The sequence below is a fragment of the Triturus cristatus genome, chromosome 10, assembly GCF_964204655.1.
Source record: "Triturus cristatus chromosome 10, aTriCri1.1, whole genome shotgun sequence".
In the NCBI taxonomy this organism is placed as follows: domain Eukaryota; kingdom Metazoa; phylum Chordata; class Amphibia; order Caudata; family Salamandridae; genus Triturus; species Triturus cristatus.
Window position 1 is genome coordinate 835,374,050 of NC_140593.1, and position 18,817 is coordinate 835,392,866.

An 18,817-nucleotide genomic window follows, 5' to 3' on the forward strand; every position below is an offset into this window, starting at 1 on the left:
TTTGACATGTGCGTTTGTGTATGTGTGTGCCTGCTTGAACCAGATGCATGTGTGTTTTTTCAAGCTGGTACATTATAGTTTTCCTTGGCACATCCAGTTCACATAGAATTCTGATCTCTTGACGTTGCTAACACACCAGATGTTCAAATTCATGTTACTATTACTTAAAAGCCACAGTTGGCCTCCAACTACTACACTTTTTATTGTTTGGAATTCTAATACAGACTGTAGTCGAATGGAAAATGTATTCTAACCTACAGAAAAAATATGTTTGTGCAAACCTTTCAGAAAGTCTAAAAATGCCCATTTTCCTGTCACTGGAGGCATGCGCAGACTCACCCAGTAGCGGGCAGAGCCCAACCCAGGGGGAGACAGGCGCATATTCACCCAGCAGCGAGCAAAGATCAATCAAGCGGGAGGCAGGCGCAGACTGACCCAGAAGCAAACAGACCCCAACCCAGGGGAGGGAAGCTCAGGGTAACCTAGAAGCAAACAGAGCCCAACACAGAGGAAGACAGGAGCGAATTCTCCAGGAAGTGAACAGAGCCCAAACCAGAGGGAGGAAGGTGCAGACTCACCCATGCAGCGAGCAAAGCTCAACCCAGGGGGAGGCGTGCGCAGACTCACCCAGTAGCAGGCAGAGCCCAACCCAGGGGGAGACCGGCGCAGACTCACCCAGTAGCAGGCAGAGCCCAACCCAGGAGGAGGCAGGCGCAGACTCACCCAGTAGCAGGCAGACCCGAACCCAGGGGGAGGGAGGCACTGACTCACCCAGTAGCAGGCTACTGGGTGAGTCTGCACATGCCTACCCCTGGGTTGAGCTTTACTCGCTGTTGGTGAGCCTGTGCCTCCCTCCCCCTAGGTTAGGCGCTGCTCGCTTGTGGGTGAGTCTGCGCCCTCCTCCCCCTGGGTTGGGCTCGGTTCACTTATGGGGAATCAGTGCCTGCCTTCCCCTCGGATGGGCTCTGTGCGCTTCAGGGTCAGTATGTGCCTGCCTCCCTCCTGGGATGGGCTCTTTTCGCTTCTGGATCTGTCTGCGCCTGTCACTGCTAGGAATGCTGTCCCGAGCGACCTACACTCTACATATTATCACAAATATTTTACATTCTGCACCAGTTTCAGTTATCATTGATCTGTGCTTCCATAAAGTTTCCTATTAACATGACCCCCTTCAGACAACAGACTTATTTAAAAACCACGCATGAAATAAGTCTTGGTAGAGTTTCTTCTTCGTTTATAGTTCTATAAAAGGACAGCAGTTTTCAGATGAATCCTACCGTGCTATTTTTGACGTCCTCTCCAAGGGGTTTTAAAAAAAACCTTTTCCTCGTCACAGCAGAATTTGAGGTTTTGCCTGATGTGTGCGATGGCGTTCAGGGTTTTGATTGTGATGCTCACATTTAGGTTGACAGTATCAGGCATTGCTTCTGTCTTCATTGCTTGGCCCAGTTTGTTAGTGAAAGCGTTGGTCTAGTTGAGCCCGAAGGTGCCTTTTGAGTTCCAGGATCCTGCTGCTATGATTGTCTGCATTTTTCATAATGTCTTCTTTTGTTGTTTTTGCTCTACTAAAGTGGGTCCCTTTCATCGCTATGTTTCCAACCACACTTTGAACAACTCAAAAAGTGCTCAAGGAGCAGAATAAAAAAGTGAGTTTTGGCAAACAAGGCTTTAGGTAGACATTGGTCTTGCCCATGGCTTTAAGTGGGATGAAAAAACTGGGGGGTCTCTCAAAGGGGCGTGGCCAATGTAATTAAAGGCGTGACTTAAAACACGTAAGCTAAAAATCTGTGCATAGCATAGTGTGCCGCCGACTTATATTTTGCTGTTTCTTTCATTGCATCCAGATGTATGATACAACAAGTAACATCATATATACAAGTCAGCACTATTGGCTTTGTCAATGGTTGTTAGTTGCATAAGATAAATAAGCAGCTACTATGGCTTGTATAGAATATTGTAAAAGCTTCCACTTAAAGCCCTGGTGAAACCACAACAATGTTGCTGCTCCTGAGTTTCAAAAAGAGAAGGGAAATCCAAAGAGAAAATGACTCTCTTTAAGGGATTTCCCTTCCCTTACAACGCTGACCTGGCATGACCTCATGCCTTAACTTCTCCACTAAAGAGAAGTGAGCAGTGTGAGCAACCGCACAGGATGTGCCTGTTGTCACTACAGTCCGGAAAAAACGGACCGCCTGTGCCAGGGCACAAAACAGAGCCCGATAGAGACTCGTTTCGAGCCACCCTTTAAACAAGCATTGGCATAGCCAATAGGTCTCGCCGTTGGTAGGTGTAAGTAGTTTTTGTGAATATGAGTGCTAAGTAATATTTTGCAAAGTGTCCCGTTAAGAATTTTTTTTTACCAATTGCAGCAGTTTACAGCTGTAGTGTAGTTGAAGGCCTATTAAAGGGAGTTTGTGTTGGCTAGTGCTTAGTACCTATTATAATGCATTTACATCAGGCCATCAATGTAGGGAACATAGAGGAGGGCAAAACAGAGTCACCAAACTTAGACCATAAATAGCTTTGCAGGGTTGAGGTTTAAAACCTGGGTCTTCTGCACCCTAGGGAGGTCACTGTTCCCACTAAAGAGAAAGCCATCCGCCTTTTGTGCAATCGCATAGAAAACCACATGTATTGGACCAGAGAACAGCATCATCACCTTATTTTCCTAATATATATCAAAGTCAAGATGTCATGGTTAGTAAAACTGGAGATCATACAGCATGGACTGATGGTGCTGGTCCCCTGGGGGGCGGAGAGCGGAAATACAGGAAATGAAAGAGCCGGAGGAATGGATCGACAGACGGGGAAGGGCAAGGGAGAGAATTCACTAGGACCATCAAACGATCACTCCCACCTGTCTTTGGAGCCTTTTTGCCCTTGTGCCTTCGGACGCCAAGCTGACACTGATTAGATGTCCCTTCCCTCAATTGGTAATTATGGCAATGCCTTTCCATTTCCAGCCTCGCTGTTTATTTCTGCTTGGCTTCGCTACCCCTTTTTAATACTGATCCAATGTTTTTATAGGTGCCTACCCTTCCGGTTTCACCGTCCTCTCTGTCCTGAGGAAGACCCCACTCGTAAGGATCAAATCATCCTACCCTTGATGAGGGGTCGAAACGTCGACATTTCACTACGCCAGTACCTACAATAGTGCATTGAGCACTGTGTATTTTTGCTTGTATATGGCTCTTTAGGCTGATCACTCAATTCTGCTTATGATTGATTTTCATTCTGATTATTTTGCACGATAGCAACGTGCACAGCAATTGATTTGTACAACCGTTACGAATGTTTATATGTCACTTATCCTATTACCCTACCTAACTCATCACACCCTCCCCTTCCCTGTGGCACCCTGCACTTTTGTAAATGTGTTTTTTACATGCATTCATGTGCTTGTCCAAAGTGTGATTAAATAACACTTTGATTTGCTCTATTTGTTGTTATTTTGCTGACTTTGCTCAGATTTTCATTTTATGTATGTTCTGGGACCATATCCTTCTTTACTGTTTGTTACCCAGGTCCCAGTGACTATTGGGTTTGCCCTTTGTTCTAACTCATCAAACGATGTAGGCATGGGAAGTAGAGGATGTATGGGTGGAGGAAAGGCCAAGGCCGCGTGGGAGATAGAAAGTAACTGGGCAATATAAAGGAGGTACAGGAAATGGACTGGTGGGTTTCGAAAAGGCGGTGAGGTAAAAAGGGTGAGTGGGTGGGACGGAAGGGGTGGTTGGGGCTGGGGGCTGCAGGGTGGGAGCGCTGTACGGCAGAGATGGAAGAAAGGAGCCCAAGCTTGTGTCCAGGATGGAGGGAAGAGTAGCAAGAGAAAGAGGACGAAGGCCATCATTAGCAGTCCAAGTGGCCTGACAAGGGAGAGGGGACAGATCGATGTAAATATTCTGGGCACTAATGTACCCATTGATGGAAAGACTAACATTCCATGCATGCTATGGATTTTATGTGGCAATGCTTGTCATGTCCACACAGTGGCTTGTGCAGCAAGACGGGAAGCAGGATTGGGGGGGAGGGCACGTTGCTTCTGAACACTGGGCTCTGCTTTTAGGACATGTGATGAGAGGAGAAGAACACAATGTTCTTGCTCGGAGATTAGCATCAGAGCAGCGACAGCATTGGGGAGGGCCGAATAGAGCAAAGAGGGGGGGTATACCTGTAGCAACAGAGGAGGGGGCACAACTGGCTGCCCTGGGCCATTACATAGAGCAAAAGGCGGCAAACGGGGGGAGGGGGTGCATCACTTGCAGTGGGGGGAGAGGTGACGTAGCAGGGGCAGAGGGAACTGGGAGCATGAATCGCAGCCATTGAGGTGGGAGGTAAAGGGAAAGGGGCGGGGCGGAGCCAGCTGGCATCGGGTATTACTAGCAGCGGAGAGGAGAGAGTGCAACTAGCGATGGCAAGAAAATAGGAGGGGTGGGGTAAGTAGAAAAGAAGGGAGGAGGTGAAACGAGCTAAGAAAGGAATGATTGGCAGAGCTCAGAGTAGGGTGAAAGAAAAGGAGGAGTAGAAAAGCAGTGAGGGGCAAAAGGTAGTGAAGGCGGTAGAGGAAATAGGTGAATGAGAGTGCGAGGCACACGGATAGAGCGGTGGAGGAGGGGGTTTAGAGAGCAGGCAAAGAAGGTGCGCTGGGGATATGGGAGAGTGATATGAGCACGAGAAGAATGTAAGGGGCTGTGCGCTGCAGGCAGAGGGGCTATGCGTTGCAGGCAGAGAGGGGTCGTGGAGTGTTCGCGAAAGTGAAACAACTATAGCTTGGAGTTGCAGTTCTGTTTACCTTAGCTGAACCGAACTTTGAAATACGAGTTGCGCGTGGAAGCCCAGTCTAAACTGGAACACTTTAGATCAGCATGGGTGTGTTCCATCACGGTGAGGATCCGAGTTTATTGGGGGTGAAGATTGACTGAGAGTGGGTTGGATGATTTGATCAGCATGTGTATACTGGGATCCATGGGAAGCGAGATGCGGGAGCTGCTGGTGTGCGTGCACACGGTTGCGAGCAGCAGCATATGTTTCCAATTATCGTGCCCACGTCTGGGCACGATAATTGGAAACATATGCTGCTGCTGCGCGTAACCGCAAACATTAGGCCGTGGGCGTGAACATGGGTGGGACAAAAAGAGCCTTTGGCTAATTGCGTGCTGTCTTTGTTAAAAAGACGCACGCAAAGGCCAATAGCCTGGGAGAAAACTAAAAGCACACGCGCAAGCTTGTGCGAGCGTGTGGGGAGATTTCTGAAAGCCCTTACTTAAAGTCGAGCAGAGCAGCGCATGCGCCCTGTGCTAGGCTCGACCTAAAAACTGCCGGTGCTAAGTACTGGTGAAACCCGGCCCACTTAAAGCCCTGGCCTTGCCATTAACTTTTAATATACAATCTCTACACTGCTATTGTTGACCACCCGCCTTAGGAAACAAGCTCACCTTAACATCTTTGGAGTTGAACTCTATTATTTTCATTCCAACATTTTTATTTGAAAGAGATCGGACTGGTGACCTACAGCCATTTGTGGTTTCTCATAATTCAGTCCTCCTACTAGAGTCCAATCAAAACCTTAAATGACAGACATTATAAGAGTTCCTTTGCAGGTTTCCATTAATCTTCCAGAGATGATCCTGCTAACGTGGAAGAAAAATAAAATTTCACTTTCTCCCCACACTAACTCATCCATTTATTGCAGGTTCAATTATCTTACCTCCTATCAAGTGCCCACCAGAGGCCCAGTGTGCCACATCTGTATTTATTAGTGTATATCCCATCCATTAGGTTTTCTCTCCTACCTCATTCTGATATAGCCATGTAACTCAAATAACTGTAAGGATGAAGCAATGTTTGTTTGATCTTTTCACTAAGCAATGGAAGTAACCACTCGGGAGCAGTCACAGCTAAGGTGATTGGAATGGTGCTCAACAAGAGAGCCTGCGTGCGAGGGAGCACCATCTAGGGTGTGGTGACGTTAATAACATGGACGAAGAGAACAGTATTTAAATGACGGAGCGTGCCTGGATGTGTGTAGGAAAGTAGGATCTGCTTCTTATGGTTACCCCCACTTTTTGCTTCATGTGATACTGTTTTTGACTAGTCTGACTGGGTTCCTCCGAATCAAGACCCCAGTCTATCTGCTTTCTCCCTAAACCGTTATGTCATGCACTTAGGTACACTCCAGATTGGATACTGAGCCACCCTTGTCAGTCCCTAGTATATGGTACCCATGTACCCAGGGCATAGGCACCCCAGAGGCCTCCCATGGGCTGATGCAGGTATTATGCCACCCATGAGAGGCCAGGCAAAATGGAACTACAGGCCTGCCATTGCAGCCTGTGTAAGTTGGTGCATGCACCACTTACTTAAGATATAGGTTTACTATATCTGAGGGTCACATCACTTAAAACCTATAAATATAGCAGGCCTTAAAAATACTAAAGGCAGGGTGCTTGGTTCTAAGTGAGAGGGTGCCACTGCATGAGCAGGACACCCCTGCAGCCTACGGAGTCCCTTCTCCCAGGTTGTTAGTGCATCAGCCATTTACGACATATAGAGTGGCATTATGCGACTGCGTGATGACCAACTCTAAAACGACAGAAGTAACCCTATTGTTTTGGTGTCAAAGTGAGCTTGGTTGGGTCCCTGGTGTTCCAGGTACTAGCCTTCCAGTCCCGGGCAGCACAAAATGGTTGCTGCCGACCAGAGACACGTTTCTGCCCTCCTGCTGCTGAGCCAGGCTTGAGCAGAGAAAGGTGGAACAATAGGCATCCTGTCACAGGGAGGTGTGAATATCTCCCAGAAAGGATTTAGTGTATTAGGGCTGGCTGGGTGGGTGCGCTTGCCAGCGACCGAAAGTCTGCATGAGGGGCACATTTGGTGTCCCTGTCCATAGTCCAGTTCAAACCAGTCCATGGAGCCACTGGCTCCTGCTCTGGTGTGAAACTGGACAAAGGACATGGGCGTAACCTCCTCACTTTCAAGACCCTCCCCTGGGAGGGTCCCCTGAATCTGTCCAACCCTGTCCCGCGGGTACAAAAGGGCTTACCTGGCTGTAGGACCCTAGATTCAACGTGGACAAGATTCTGAACAAGAAACCACTGAACTTCGACTGTCTGGACACTCTGGACTTCTTTTGGGCCCGACTTTGTCTTCCTCTCAGTCTGAAGCATCGTCTGTGCCCGTGCACCATACAGGCTCCGTGCAGGACCTGTGGAGCATCAAGGACAACCGAAGATATCTCCCACAGGGTTCCTTCAAAGTCCTCTGGGAAGGGTCATTAAACTTTAAAACTTCAACTGCGACTTTCCTATAGAATTGTACAGAGGACATGGTTATGTTCTCACCCTGCACCCGTCCTCTGTGGGGTCCCTATTTTCTCACCTTGGGTGGTTTCTTGGTGTCCTAGTGAGTCTACATCCTTTAGACACTGTCTTAACTCAAGTTGTGGTTCGTATACCACTATTTTATTATATGGTTTGGTCTCTCTCTGGAGCCCACTGTGTATTAGTGGTATTTACTATTGTTTCTGTGCTACAGTATTGTTTGCTTTGTGATTATCTTCGTGTAGAAGATGCTGTGTCGTACTAGAGAGTGTTATATTTATAGATACATATTTTTATAACTACTGTGTGGTTCTCCTTTCATTTAACCAATACTATAAGTTTGCATTCGGGTAAAACAAGCTGCTTAGCATTCTTTCAAGACTAAGCCTGAAGGCTTCTCTCCTCAGCTACCACTTGGATAGCTTTCTAAGGTTATCTTTGACCTCTTAAATCACCATAAGGGTTGTTTGAACTGGTACAGGGTGCCCACTTAAATTAGTGGACAGCATATACCAGGCCAACTTCTCACAATGAGGACCTAATCTGAGAGTATCGTAGTAAGAGGGCAAGTTGCATCTAATGCGAAAGAGCCAGCAGTAGTTTATTGCAGGACCAGGTCTCCACAATCCAGCTTTATCATTGAATGTACTTGTCATGGTGCTTTATCATTGCAGGTGATGTATGAGGCCCAAACCAGGGGAAATTATTTCAGGTACGAGCCTAAATGCGATACACAGGAGATTCAACTGTAGGATGCTATGGAAATGTCACCACATGGCAGAGGGACTGGTGTGGGGCCCGCAAGATGCTGTCACTGAAGGATTCTGTTGTCGGGTCAGCATGATGCTGTTGTCGCCTTCACAAATCTTTTATAGAGCCATCAAAATACTCTCACTGCCTGTAAAGGCCTGCTGTTGGCTCATTCTCATAGTGCCACTGCCCTTGGAGCTTGCTCTACAACCAGCATGATGCTTTCACTGCCTGTAGGGACTTGTTGCAGTGGCTGTGTTGTACCTGTTGTACTGCCTTATGGGCCTTCTGTATGGCCAGCATGATGCTGTCACCGCCCGTAGAAGCATCCAGTCATGTGTAAGCTCTGGAGTATAGTATAAAGGGATGCTTCACACATGCACCACGAGGTGGCACAGCTTTAGGTGATGTGGCCCATAAGTGCTCTCCACTAAAGAAAGGATACTGTTCATGTCGCAATGTGGGGGTAAATATTTCGTTTTTTTCACTGATAACCTCTGCATTCTTTTCCAGGGAGAAAGCACCATCTACTGCTGTGAGGTGTCGACGGCTGTTCCAGCTCTAACCCAAAGTAAGACAGTCTTCATCACAGTGCTTAATTTGGTAAAAAAAATATAAGTACCAGTGCTCTCACCAGGAGGCCACTGCAGGTTGCACCACACATTAACCCTGCCATGCTGCCAGTGATATTAACAACACCACTACGAACCATTACACTTCCACAAGTGTGATCATTCACGACTATTCCGTGCCCCCAAAGCTATCAAATTGGCTTGAGTGCAGGTAATAGTAATTTATAATGTATATTGAAACAATAATTAACTGTTTGTTTTTGAGGTCAGCTCTAAATGAACCAGACAGTGCCACCTTGTGGTAGACTGTCACAAGCACTGATGTCGACAATTAAGTGCCGGTACTGAGCACTGGAAACCCCCGGCTCAAATTAAGCACTGCTTCATCATGATCTCATAACCATCCTTTAAACCTTATCAAGAACGGAGATAACCTCTCACAGAAACTGCCAAGAGCATAAATGTGTATTTACCCAAAAAAACAGGGGTAGCGGAAGTGACATCACATACCATTTGACCTTTACGTTCATGCACAAACAAATGCTTACACATCCACACACAGTCTCATATAAACACACTCTTACCTGCATGCATGCACACAACATCCATTTAAAAGTATCTTTTACTTAATTCAGCTGCCCAGGAGGGTCATTTTCCAGCTCATTGTACTCCATTTTTACTACACGAATAGTGAATAAATATAGCATTATTCACTACTAGTGTAATACAAAAAATGACAAAAAAAGAAGATTGGAACCCCAACCGAAGTCCATAAAGACGACCTGCCGCCCTTGTGTTCCTGGCACTGATTTTGCCACTTATGAAGCTAGGGGTCACAAATGCAGTGCCAGGGGTGGCAGCTGTGACCTCTGGCGACCCCTAAATGACGTCCATGGCCAACAGGAAAAAAGATATCTGAAAGTCTTTAGAGAAAATTCTGTCAAACGTGCTGTGATGGAAAAAAATATATATTATGAAGAAACATATAAATACCCTTAAATTAGGGGAAAAAAATGCTCTGCAGTCCTACCTTTAAAAAAAGTGTGAAGGAGACAGGCGAGAGCGCAAACGTTTGGGATTAAACTCCTCGGGGTGGAAAAATCACTGCCTTAACTATCAGAGCAATGCATTCTGGGGTATTGGAGCACGTTGGTGCCTTAAATTGACTGTGTTAAAATTCCCTCTTCTGACAGATGTCCCTATGTGCCTTATTTTCTGGGTAATTTTTGGGTATCAAGGGAGCCAAAACCTTTCAAATTTTACTAAAATTGTATACACAATATATTTATTTGTAGGGGCTTCCAACCAGTCCTCTCAATCGCCTGGTCTCTCATTGTGTCATTTACATTTTCCTCCTGCCTACAGTAGCATACAGCATGGGGCAGTGGGTCAGCCCACTTCAGCCATTGGCTAACTTCACTGTGAGAGACGTTTTTTTGCTAATTCACAAGGAGCACATTCCCACAAATAATGGCTTCCTTCAATTCACTGACTACTATAGTAAAGTATGCTTTTGGAAACTAAAACAAGATAGTTTTGATTTTAGCCTGTTTTATTTACATTGGTGAGGACCCAGAAATTTAAGTTTTACAAAACAACATGCAAAGCAAAAAAGCTGGCAGCCGAGGCCGAACTTAATGGCTTTTCAAGTGTTTGTTCTCTTTTGAAGGAGACCTGAAGTGCATTTCCTTTAACAAATAATTGTATATCATTGAAAAAAACAGAACATGCTGCCTTTCGATTGGCATCTTTTCTTCATGAAATTAGTAAAATGTTCCTGGATACTGCACATAGGCAGCGGTGGCACAAAGGCAGATGTCCTAACTGCTATGAATATCGACATTTTCTCATGGAGACCTTCTAATAAGGATACTTGTTGGTCACAGAGACTTCATACAGGCATGTACCTTCGGAGAAACTGTTAGTCACGCCCTGATAAAGAGACCCTATGATACCAACACATTCTGCTATGAAAACATTGGCTGCAGGTAAACCCCAGTGGCGTAGGGAACCCCCCACTTTAGCAGCTTAAGCGGGGGCTGCCCCTGGGCCCGATAAGCTGGTGAACTGTGGCAAGATGAACATTAATTCGTTGTTTTTGGGCCTCGCATGCATTTTGTTAAATAAATAACACTGTTAGGAAATCCCATGGGAGAGGGTTGTGAGCGTTTACTGGCATGCACATGGAAGGAAACACACAGAGAAACATTAAATAGGGAAAAACAGCTCTTTATATTCCGGGACCCAAATCTGCTGCAAATAAGTTTTAAAAAAATAGGTGCGAGAACACATCCTTGTTTGAGCCCACAATCTGTTGGACTTTTTGAGGTTGTAGTATCACCAGAGAGCTTTCTGCGTACCCAGGTCTTGGCTTAGAGTGACATAATGGCTTTCAGCAGTTTGTTATCAGTTAAGGCAATCCTTGATACTGCACACACTTCTGAAGGAGTTCCTGATACAGCATGCCATATCACAACATCTTTGCTAAGGCAGCTCATACCAAGGGATTCACGCTACAGCACACAGTATGTACGGAACCCTTCACCGCGTAACACAGAATCCCTGATACAGCACCTTCATACTACAGAATATCTGATGAAGTGTTCTTTACTAATGGAGTGCCCAGATCAGCACCCCACTACAGAATCCATGGATTATTGCAACATCTGATGCAATTCATGATAGAACGCATGTTATTGATCAATACAGCAGCCCATTTTGTGGAATGCCTTAAAGAGCACCCTTTGCTAACAGATTCTGTGATGCAGCCACCATATATAAGGGATCCATGATACACATACTCCGTTTTGGGAGTATATGATATAGTGCATCCTGTTTATAGAATCCATGATACAGAGAACTTTATTTGTGGAATTCACGATACAACTCTTCCCAGTTGGGGAATGCAAGAGACAGCACACCATATTTTGGGATCCCTTGGTACAGCAAATCCCAAATAAAATCCCCAGTACTGCACCCAGTTTGGAGAACCCATGCGTCTGTTGCACGCCGTCATTGGGATCCCAGAGACAGCCTCTCTACTACACTAGTAATGTCACAGTTTTTTCAGGATCTTTCATATAGTCATATTACATTTTTGCCACAGCCACTCCCTGTAATAGGATCTCCTGACAACCTCCTCAAGTCTTGCCTACATTGTGGGATGGGTTTCACCCGTGCTTTTCTCTCTGTTTCAGTAAACCAGTGCCTGACCGAAATGAAGACCCGGGGTGTCGCTATGGTGCCCAAGCTGGCATTGGATGTGATGGCATGCGAGGTCGCACGGGTCCTGCAGTTGACTGACAACTTCGTTGTGCCCATCAGCTACACGGTGCCCCGAAAGGTGAGAGAGAAGTGTGCCTGTGATTAATCCTAATGCCCTGTTGGCATCAAAACATTTTTGCTCAGTCTTAACCATATTGCAACCTCAGCTGCGGGCATCAGCCCATTTTAGATCTCCAGTGTTCACTTTGCACGGTAACCCTAATAAATCAAGGTCTAGCCAGATATTTGCTTTTATGAAAAAAGGATTATTTATATATGAACACAAAGTGAAATAACTGCACACCACAATAATATGCAAAGTCTTACTAAGGTCAGTACTCTAGTGCTGTCTGGGTAAGATCTTTAGTCCCACTTTTCTGCCAAAAGACTGTGGTTATTTCCCATTTTCTTCAGGCACTATTCAGGCTAGGCCGCACAAGTGAGTACAAGTCTTAGAAGTTCCACAATGGCATTTATGAAAGTCATATTCTCAGCGCCATAGTGCTATAGTAAGAGCAAGTTCCCTTAGAGGCTCTGCAGCCAAACGATCAGTTTAACCTGCTCCTACTGGTGTAGTGATAGGAAAGTACCAGCCCTTGTAAATGGCCCATCTGGATGCTGTGTGTGGGGCGATAAACATCCTTGGCAATCCTCTGTTTAAGTGGTAAGTCCTCCTAATTCTGGCTACTGGTATCTGTGGCTTCTGAGTTCTGGTGGTTGACTTGCTGCTCTGCTTATATGAGTCGCAACCTGTGACGTTTCACTTTTGTATGCTGCTCAGTTGTGACAGCCCTCCCTCTTCACCCTGACCCCACTTGGCATACGAGGGTTGCGAACAGTGGTACACAGGGCATTCGCCCCTCTGGGTCACAGCAGTACACAGACCTCTTTGGTCACAGCGACTCACCGGGGTGATGGCCCTTAATTTTCACTGCAACCCACACCTGGCATATGGTGGTTGCAAACACGGTACACTGGACGACTGTCATCTCACACATCCAATTAGGGATCCACTCGATAGGATCCCCACTGGAACTCGCTCCCTCCAAGCACTCACCTCCTCCTCACAGGGTCCGGTCCTTTGGTCTCAGCAGGCAGATGCTGATACTCCAGCCTCCAGTACGCGTGGTCTTGATTCTACTGGCTCATGTTCCCCTTACGCAAGAGGGAGACTAGCAGACCTAGGCCCCCAGTCCTGCTCACAACAGGCAGAAGTCATGGTGAGCTTCTGTATGCTGATGTACAACCACAGTTTGACTATTTGGCGTTGCACAATTAGAGAGATTCAAGCACACCTTTTTATGATCCGTTTTCAGACACCGATGTAAATTTAGTTTGAAGTTCAGGTTAGGGGTGTTGATTCCTTTGAAGTACATACTCCTCTATCCTGTGCTTTGTAGAGGAAGCAGCCTGTCATAGCAGGAACGACTCCAGCTTTGATGGCCCCACAACCCAGGAAATGGGAGTGACTCGAACATCTCACCCGAATGACAGCCGCACTCATACATGCTTAACAAAAGGTTGCAAAGGTCCCAACCCTCCTCTTAATAATTCCTTGTCTCTGTATAGTGTTTCTCTTAACATCCCAATCCTCTTCCTGACCATGTGTCTAGTCCTCACTGACCAGTGACCTTTTCAAAATCAAAGAACACTTTTGAAGTGCACAGAAACCCAGTATGTATCCCACCTTCCAGAATGCGTCAGTCCACTAATCCGTCTGGGATGGTTCCTCAACCCCCACATGCGTTTCCAAGACTCTGGGTCTCAAATATGGAACCCGCAGGCCTCCATTCACTGTACCACACGCATGCCCACATACATCACATCAAGCACAACCAGCTACACGTGCACTGCTGAGAGTTATATGCTAGCATGATGTAGGTCAAAGGCGTGTTGTGCACACAACAGCAGAAGTTTATATGAGTGGGCCGTAACCCCACTCCATTGACCAAGGTAAACAAGCCTGTTCACTCTACTGATCATTATTACAAAAGCACGGTATGCCACCACCATCGTGCTTGTGCTACTTAAAACTTGGTAAGGACAGTATCCATTTACCACTGCGAGGGTAGCACTTTGTGTGCCCCTCTCGCTTTAAGAAGGCCTCAATGCATGAGACCGGCCTAGGTCATGATTCGTGTTCACCCACGACCAAATATCAGTAGCAAGGATTGAGATATCTTTGACGCTGGCACACTCATGACCTGGGTGTACCACTGCCACAATGCAGGGGACTTTTCAGTTCCAACAACTGGTTTTACTAAAACTGTGCGGAATGCATCAAATTAGATTTTAATATGTAATCAAATGTCAGTTTAAAAATTAAAATACCATGTTAAAAAATAGTTATCGAGAACTTGGATGTAGAGCGTAGTGAAGCAGCGCTAGCTCTGGTAACTGTCAAACAGCCACAGGCTCCACAGCGTATCACTGTGGCATTTAGAATCTGGAAAAGAGGGCATAAGAAAACTTAGCATGCACAAAGAAAGCACAGGACAGTTTCATGTATACATTTGCTCTGTGCGTAATGCCCTATGAGCTGGATCCCACAAAGGGCCTGCTATGTTGCCTTTGATATGTGTTGCAATTCGGTCATCTGGTGACGAGCTCTGGTGAACTGCCATTTGTGGGTTAAAACATTCTCGGAGACCTGCCTCTAGAGCAGAATCCCTGCAACAGAGACCTTTGTTACTCCAGCTCTATTGGAGAGATAGTACGACCATGCAGCATCAGCATGACATAGCCGTAGCCTTCTGCGCCTTTTCAGGAGCTTTGACACCCTTGAAACTTTTGCTGCTCTGTCCAGTCCTTCCACTACATACTCAGACTCAGGCGATCTGGCTTTGCGGAGCTTGATTATCTGCACAACTGAACTCTGTAACTTTGGAAGAAGGACAATTAACTGGGGAAAGCCACTGAAGCGATCAGACAGCCTCATAGTGATTGTCCTATTCCTGTCCTGCAGCAGTCTATGTGCTTCACCTTTGCCTCACCCAGAGCTCAAGCCCTTTGTCTTTGTGAGCATTAGGCATAGTTATTGGTCGGGAGTGATACATAATCCTAAATTTACCACTCATCAGTGATAAATGCATCCACCTCTCGCTTCACAGCGCCTCGTCGTGTAAGGGTCAGTAACATGAATTAAGGCCAGGATTCCCAACCCGTGAAGCCTTTCTTCAGATCTTACATGGGAAGGCCTCCGGGTGCGTTTATGAATATGAAATCTACCCTGGGACTATCATGATGAAAGCTCTTCTTAGGAAACAGCAACCCAGCTCCCTCCAGTCTGGCTCCTCAATCCCAGCTGCCTCATATTGGAGTTCCGTCAGGTTCAAACACTATTGAAAATTCTGAGCAAGAATTCTGAGCTGTTCCTAAAACATGCTCTCCCTGAGCGCACGCATATACAGCATTAACAGAAAAATCTAAAACAAAAAGATGGGTAACAAACACATTAGCCTGAGAGTTGTGTTAGAAAACACACTCCGACTAGGAGAACACTAAGTCACTGACCAGTTGTAACCCCATGCTGCTTCTGCAAGGTATTAATTTTACACTCTAATACAGCGCAGCTTTGCCCCTTGGTGTTAGTGCACTTTACAATTTTACCAGCAAATTCTTAACTTTTAACAATGGCACATCAGAGAATATATGTTTGGTGAGAGGATTGGAGAGTGGTTGTTAATGAGGGATTAAAGGATAGAGGGATGGGTGAGGGAGGGCGGGGTAAAGAAATAGGGAAAATATTGAGTTCTGCGTATCTGCTGTCAAATGCAAATATTTCAGAAAATGGTAAGCTGAAGTGTGTTGTGAACAGAACAGTTTTCATGCTGTTTTTTCTGAAGGAGAGTATGTCCGTCTGTTGTCTTAGCTGAGTTGAGAGAGAGTTCCATAAGTTTGTATTTACCCCCATTCAAGTTCTGTTTTTTGCTTGTAGTGTTTGGAATTTTGGAGTTTCTAGTAATTATTTCTTTTTTGCTTCTAGAAATTCTCAATTCTGTGTTAAGAGGCTGTTCTAGTACTTGGGTTTTTTCTGATATATGGCTTTGTGTGCTATGCATTTGATTTTGAAATTTATTGTAGACTCGATTAGAAGCCAGTGGAGGGCACCTAGAGCTGGCATAATGTGATCACATTTTTTTGTGTCCGTGACTAATGTCACTGTTGTGTGTAGAACTGCTTTGATTGGACGTGGTTGCTGGTATGGATTCCAGATGATATTGCGTTGTAGTAATCAATTCTAGACATGGTTAGAGCTTGTATTGGTTTTTTTTTAACCTGCTTTTCTTAGAAAGAATATATTTTCTTGAGTGCATGCATGTGATTGTTTACAGATTGTGCAGTATTAACAATGTGTTGAGTTAGAGATAGATGTTCTCAGATTGTGAATTCTAGTGATTAGCCTGAATTCAGATTTTTGTGAATTGAGCATTAGAATGCTTTCATTATTCCAGTTTTGTAATTTCTTATTGCAGTATTGAAGTGTTAGGAGGGCATCTTACATTTCTTTACATCTCAGGTATAGTTGAGTGTCATCTATATGGTGATGTATGTATCCTCAGTATGTCAGTTCAGTGCCTCCATATATATATTGAATATGGTCTGTGATAACTTAGATCACTATGGCATTATTTTATTACTGATAGGTGTTTGCCTGTTTTTACTAGTTGGCTCCTATTAGTGAGAAATGGATTTTGAGGACTTGACCACAGAAACCCATCCTGTGATGTAAGATGTTTACTTGGATTTCATGATCAGATGTAGCTGATCAATCTAATAAAATTAGCATGCATGGTTCCCCTCTTTCTAGTATATTGTGGATATCTTCAATAGATTTGAGAGTTTCTGTTGCTAAAACATTCTCTGAAACCTGATTGTTGGACTTGGGCAAGATGGCGGTTGCGTGGACGACCGAGTGAGCTGGAGCTCGGACGCTCTCCTGGAGTTTCCTCCTCCTCCTCGTCAAGCTGGATACAGATCAGATACAGATCAAGAGAAGGATCTTTTTCCAAAATGCTGTGGCAGAATAGCCTTTTTCGCCTGCAAAAAACCGCACGTACCAGGCATTACAGTTCGCTGCATCCCGCTCTGCTTTGTTTACTGAGTCAGCGCGGTCCGCGCTGTCTGTGTTGGTGGCGTGCTGAGCATTCTGAGCTTTCTCTGCGTTCTCCGGCAGCTCTTGCGGCTACAATGGCTCCTCCTAAAACCGTAGCTAAAGGCGTTAAGACCCGAGGGGTCGCTGCTGCTACAGCTTCAGTCTCCTCTGCTTCTGCCTCCTCCCCCCTGGTGAGCCCAAACAAACCCGGCCGAGGTGGAGATGTTGGAGCGCGCCGAGGAGCTAATGGCGCCTCTCCTGGTCTGCAGAAAGGTGGCGGCACTACAAGGAAGCCCCAAACTGTTCCCAGGATTTTTAGGAAGCAGATGGGCAAGGGTAAGAGCCTGGTGGAGGCTGAAACTACCACATCTTCTATGAATTCTGGAGAAATTGCAGAGCCTATTCTAAGTAACAATGTAGCTACAGATGTAGCAATTCAGACACTAACAACATTGCCTTTGCATACCGATGGGGGAACTCAGGGGAGTTTGGAGGATGTAAATAGAGATTTGTGGAGCAATGAGACTGTGACTGTGACTCTAGCTGCAGGGGTAAATGCTTTGCAACCTGCCACTTCGCAGAGTGAGGTGCCAGCACATGGAAATACAAACCCTAGTATTATAAAAGAGCCAGTAAAAGAATCAGAGATGCCCGTGGCACTACCAACAGCATCATTTCCTGTCCAGACATTGAGGGAGGATCAGGTTCTGGAGTAGACGACAAGAGCGATACAAGCAGCTGCCAGCCGGATGAAGAAGAACTGGGTATGAAGGTCTCAGTAAATATGGGGACAGTACGTAAGCTAAGAGAAACTCACAATCCTTTGATGAAAGAGGCACTGGGAGTAGCTGGATCCTTAGTGTGAGATTACTCGTTTTCTCCTCAATTTGACGGAAATACAGGACAGGGAAAAAACCCCGGTAGTAATCCTGGTGAAATTGTTAGTGTGGGCACGGCTTCTGATGGTGAAATCACCCTATCCACTATATATCTAAGTATAATGGCCCACCGAGAAGAAACCAGGGCGGAGGGGCTTAGGATGCAGGGAGCCGTTGGAAAACTGCAAAATACGGTGCACCGAGTTGCAAAAACTTGTACAGAGATTTCTACGAGAGTCAGGGAAGCAGAGGCAAGGCATATGAAGAAATGACGGAGGAGTTCCGTCCCCCAGGAGAACGCCAACTCCTTATTGCGCTCCGGAAACCTTTGAAAACCCTTCATTTTCAGTTGGCAGTTGCAACCAAGGGATCTGGGTCACCAAATAGACCCACTGGTTCATCATTTGGGACTGAGGAGCGACTGTTAAAAATGTTTAAAATATGGTGTTCGGCTGTGACCTTGAGCTATACGGGCTACAGAAATGGTTCAAAAAAGTTCTATAATAGGAGCGACCAGCCTCTGGCACCCTATCGTAAGACCCATGATGAAGAGGACAAACCTGTATTTCCCATCAGGCCTTAAATAAGTCTATAGAGGAAAACATCAAGTCAGGGATGGCAAGGACGGGGGACGTGGAAGATGCACGCTCATCTTACAGATTGTTCTAGAAAGCTCTCTGCGGGTCCTCTGCCCCATTGAAAATGAGCTTCCTTTTGGTTCTGTCCTGCTAGGCTATAAGGTTCATGGGAAAGTATGGTTTCTTATGAAGCAACCAATGTAGGCTTCAGTCCCCGGTTTCTTCTGAATATGAATCTAATTCTCTCTGTACAGCGTGCCATATCGCTTCTTCTTCCAGGCCAAATCAAAACAGCTGGGCATCCGCCTGATCACTTGTCTTGTTCCCAGACTTGGCAAAAACAGATCTCCCTCTATGCTGG

At 45.8% G+C, this 18,817-nt stretch overlaps 1 protein-coding gene across 1 annotated transcript in view; it reads left to right on the top strand.

Annotated features, from left to right (window-relative positions):
- Window positions 1-18,817, top strand: part of CORO7 (coronin 7) — an 850,148-nt gene that overhangs the window by 668,797 nt on the left and 162,534 nt on the right. Inside the window, exons 11-12 of the mRNA XM_085628451.1 lie at window positions 8,583-8,640; window positions 11,839-11,984. Coding sequence (XP_085484577.1) covers window positions 8,583-8,640; window positions 11,839-11,984 — 204 coding nt within the window. The remainder of the gene's footprint in view (window positions 1-8,582; window positions 8,641-11,838; window positions 11,985-18,817) is intronic.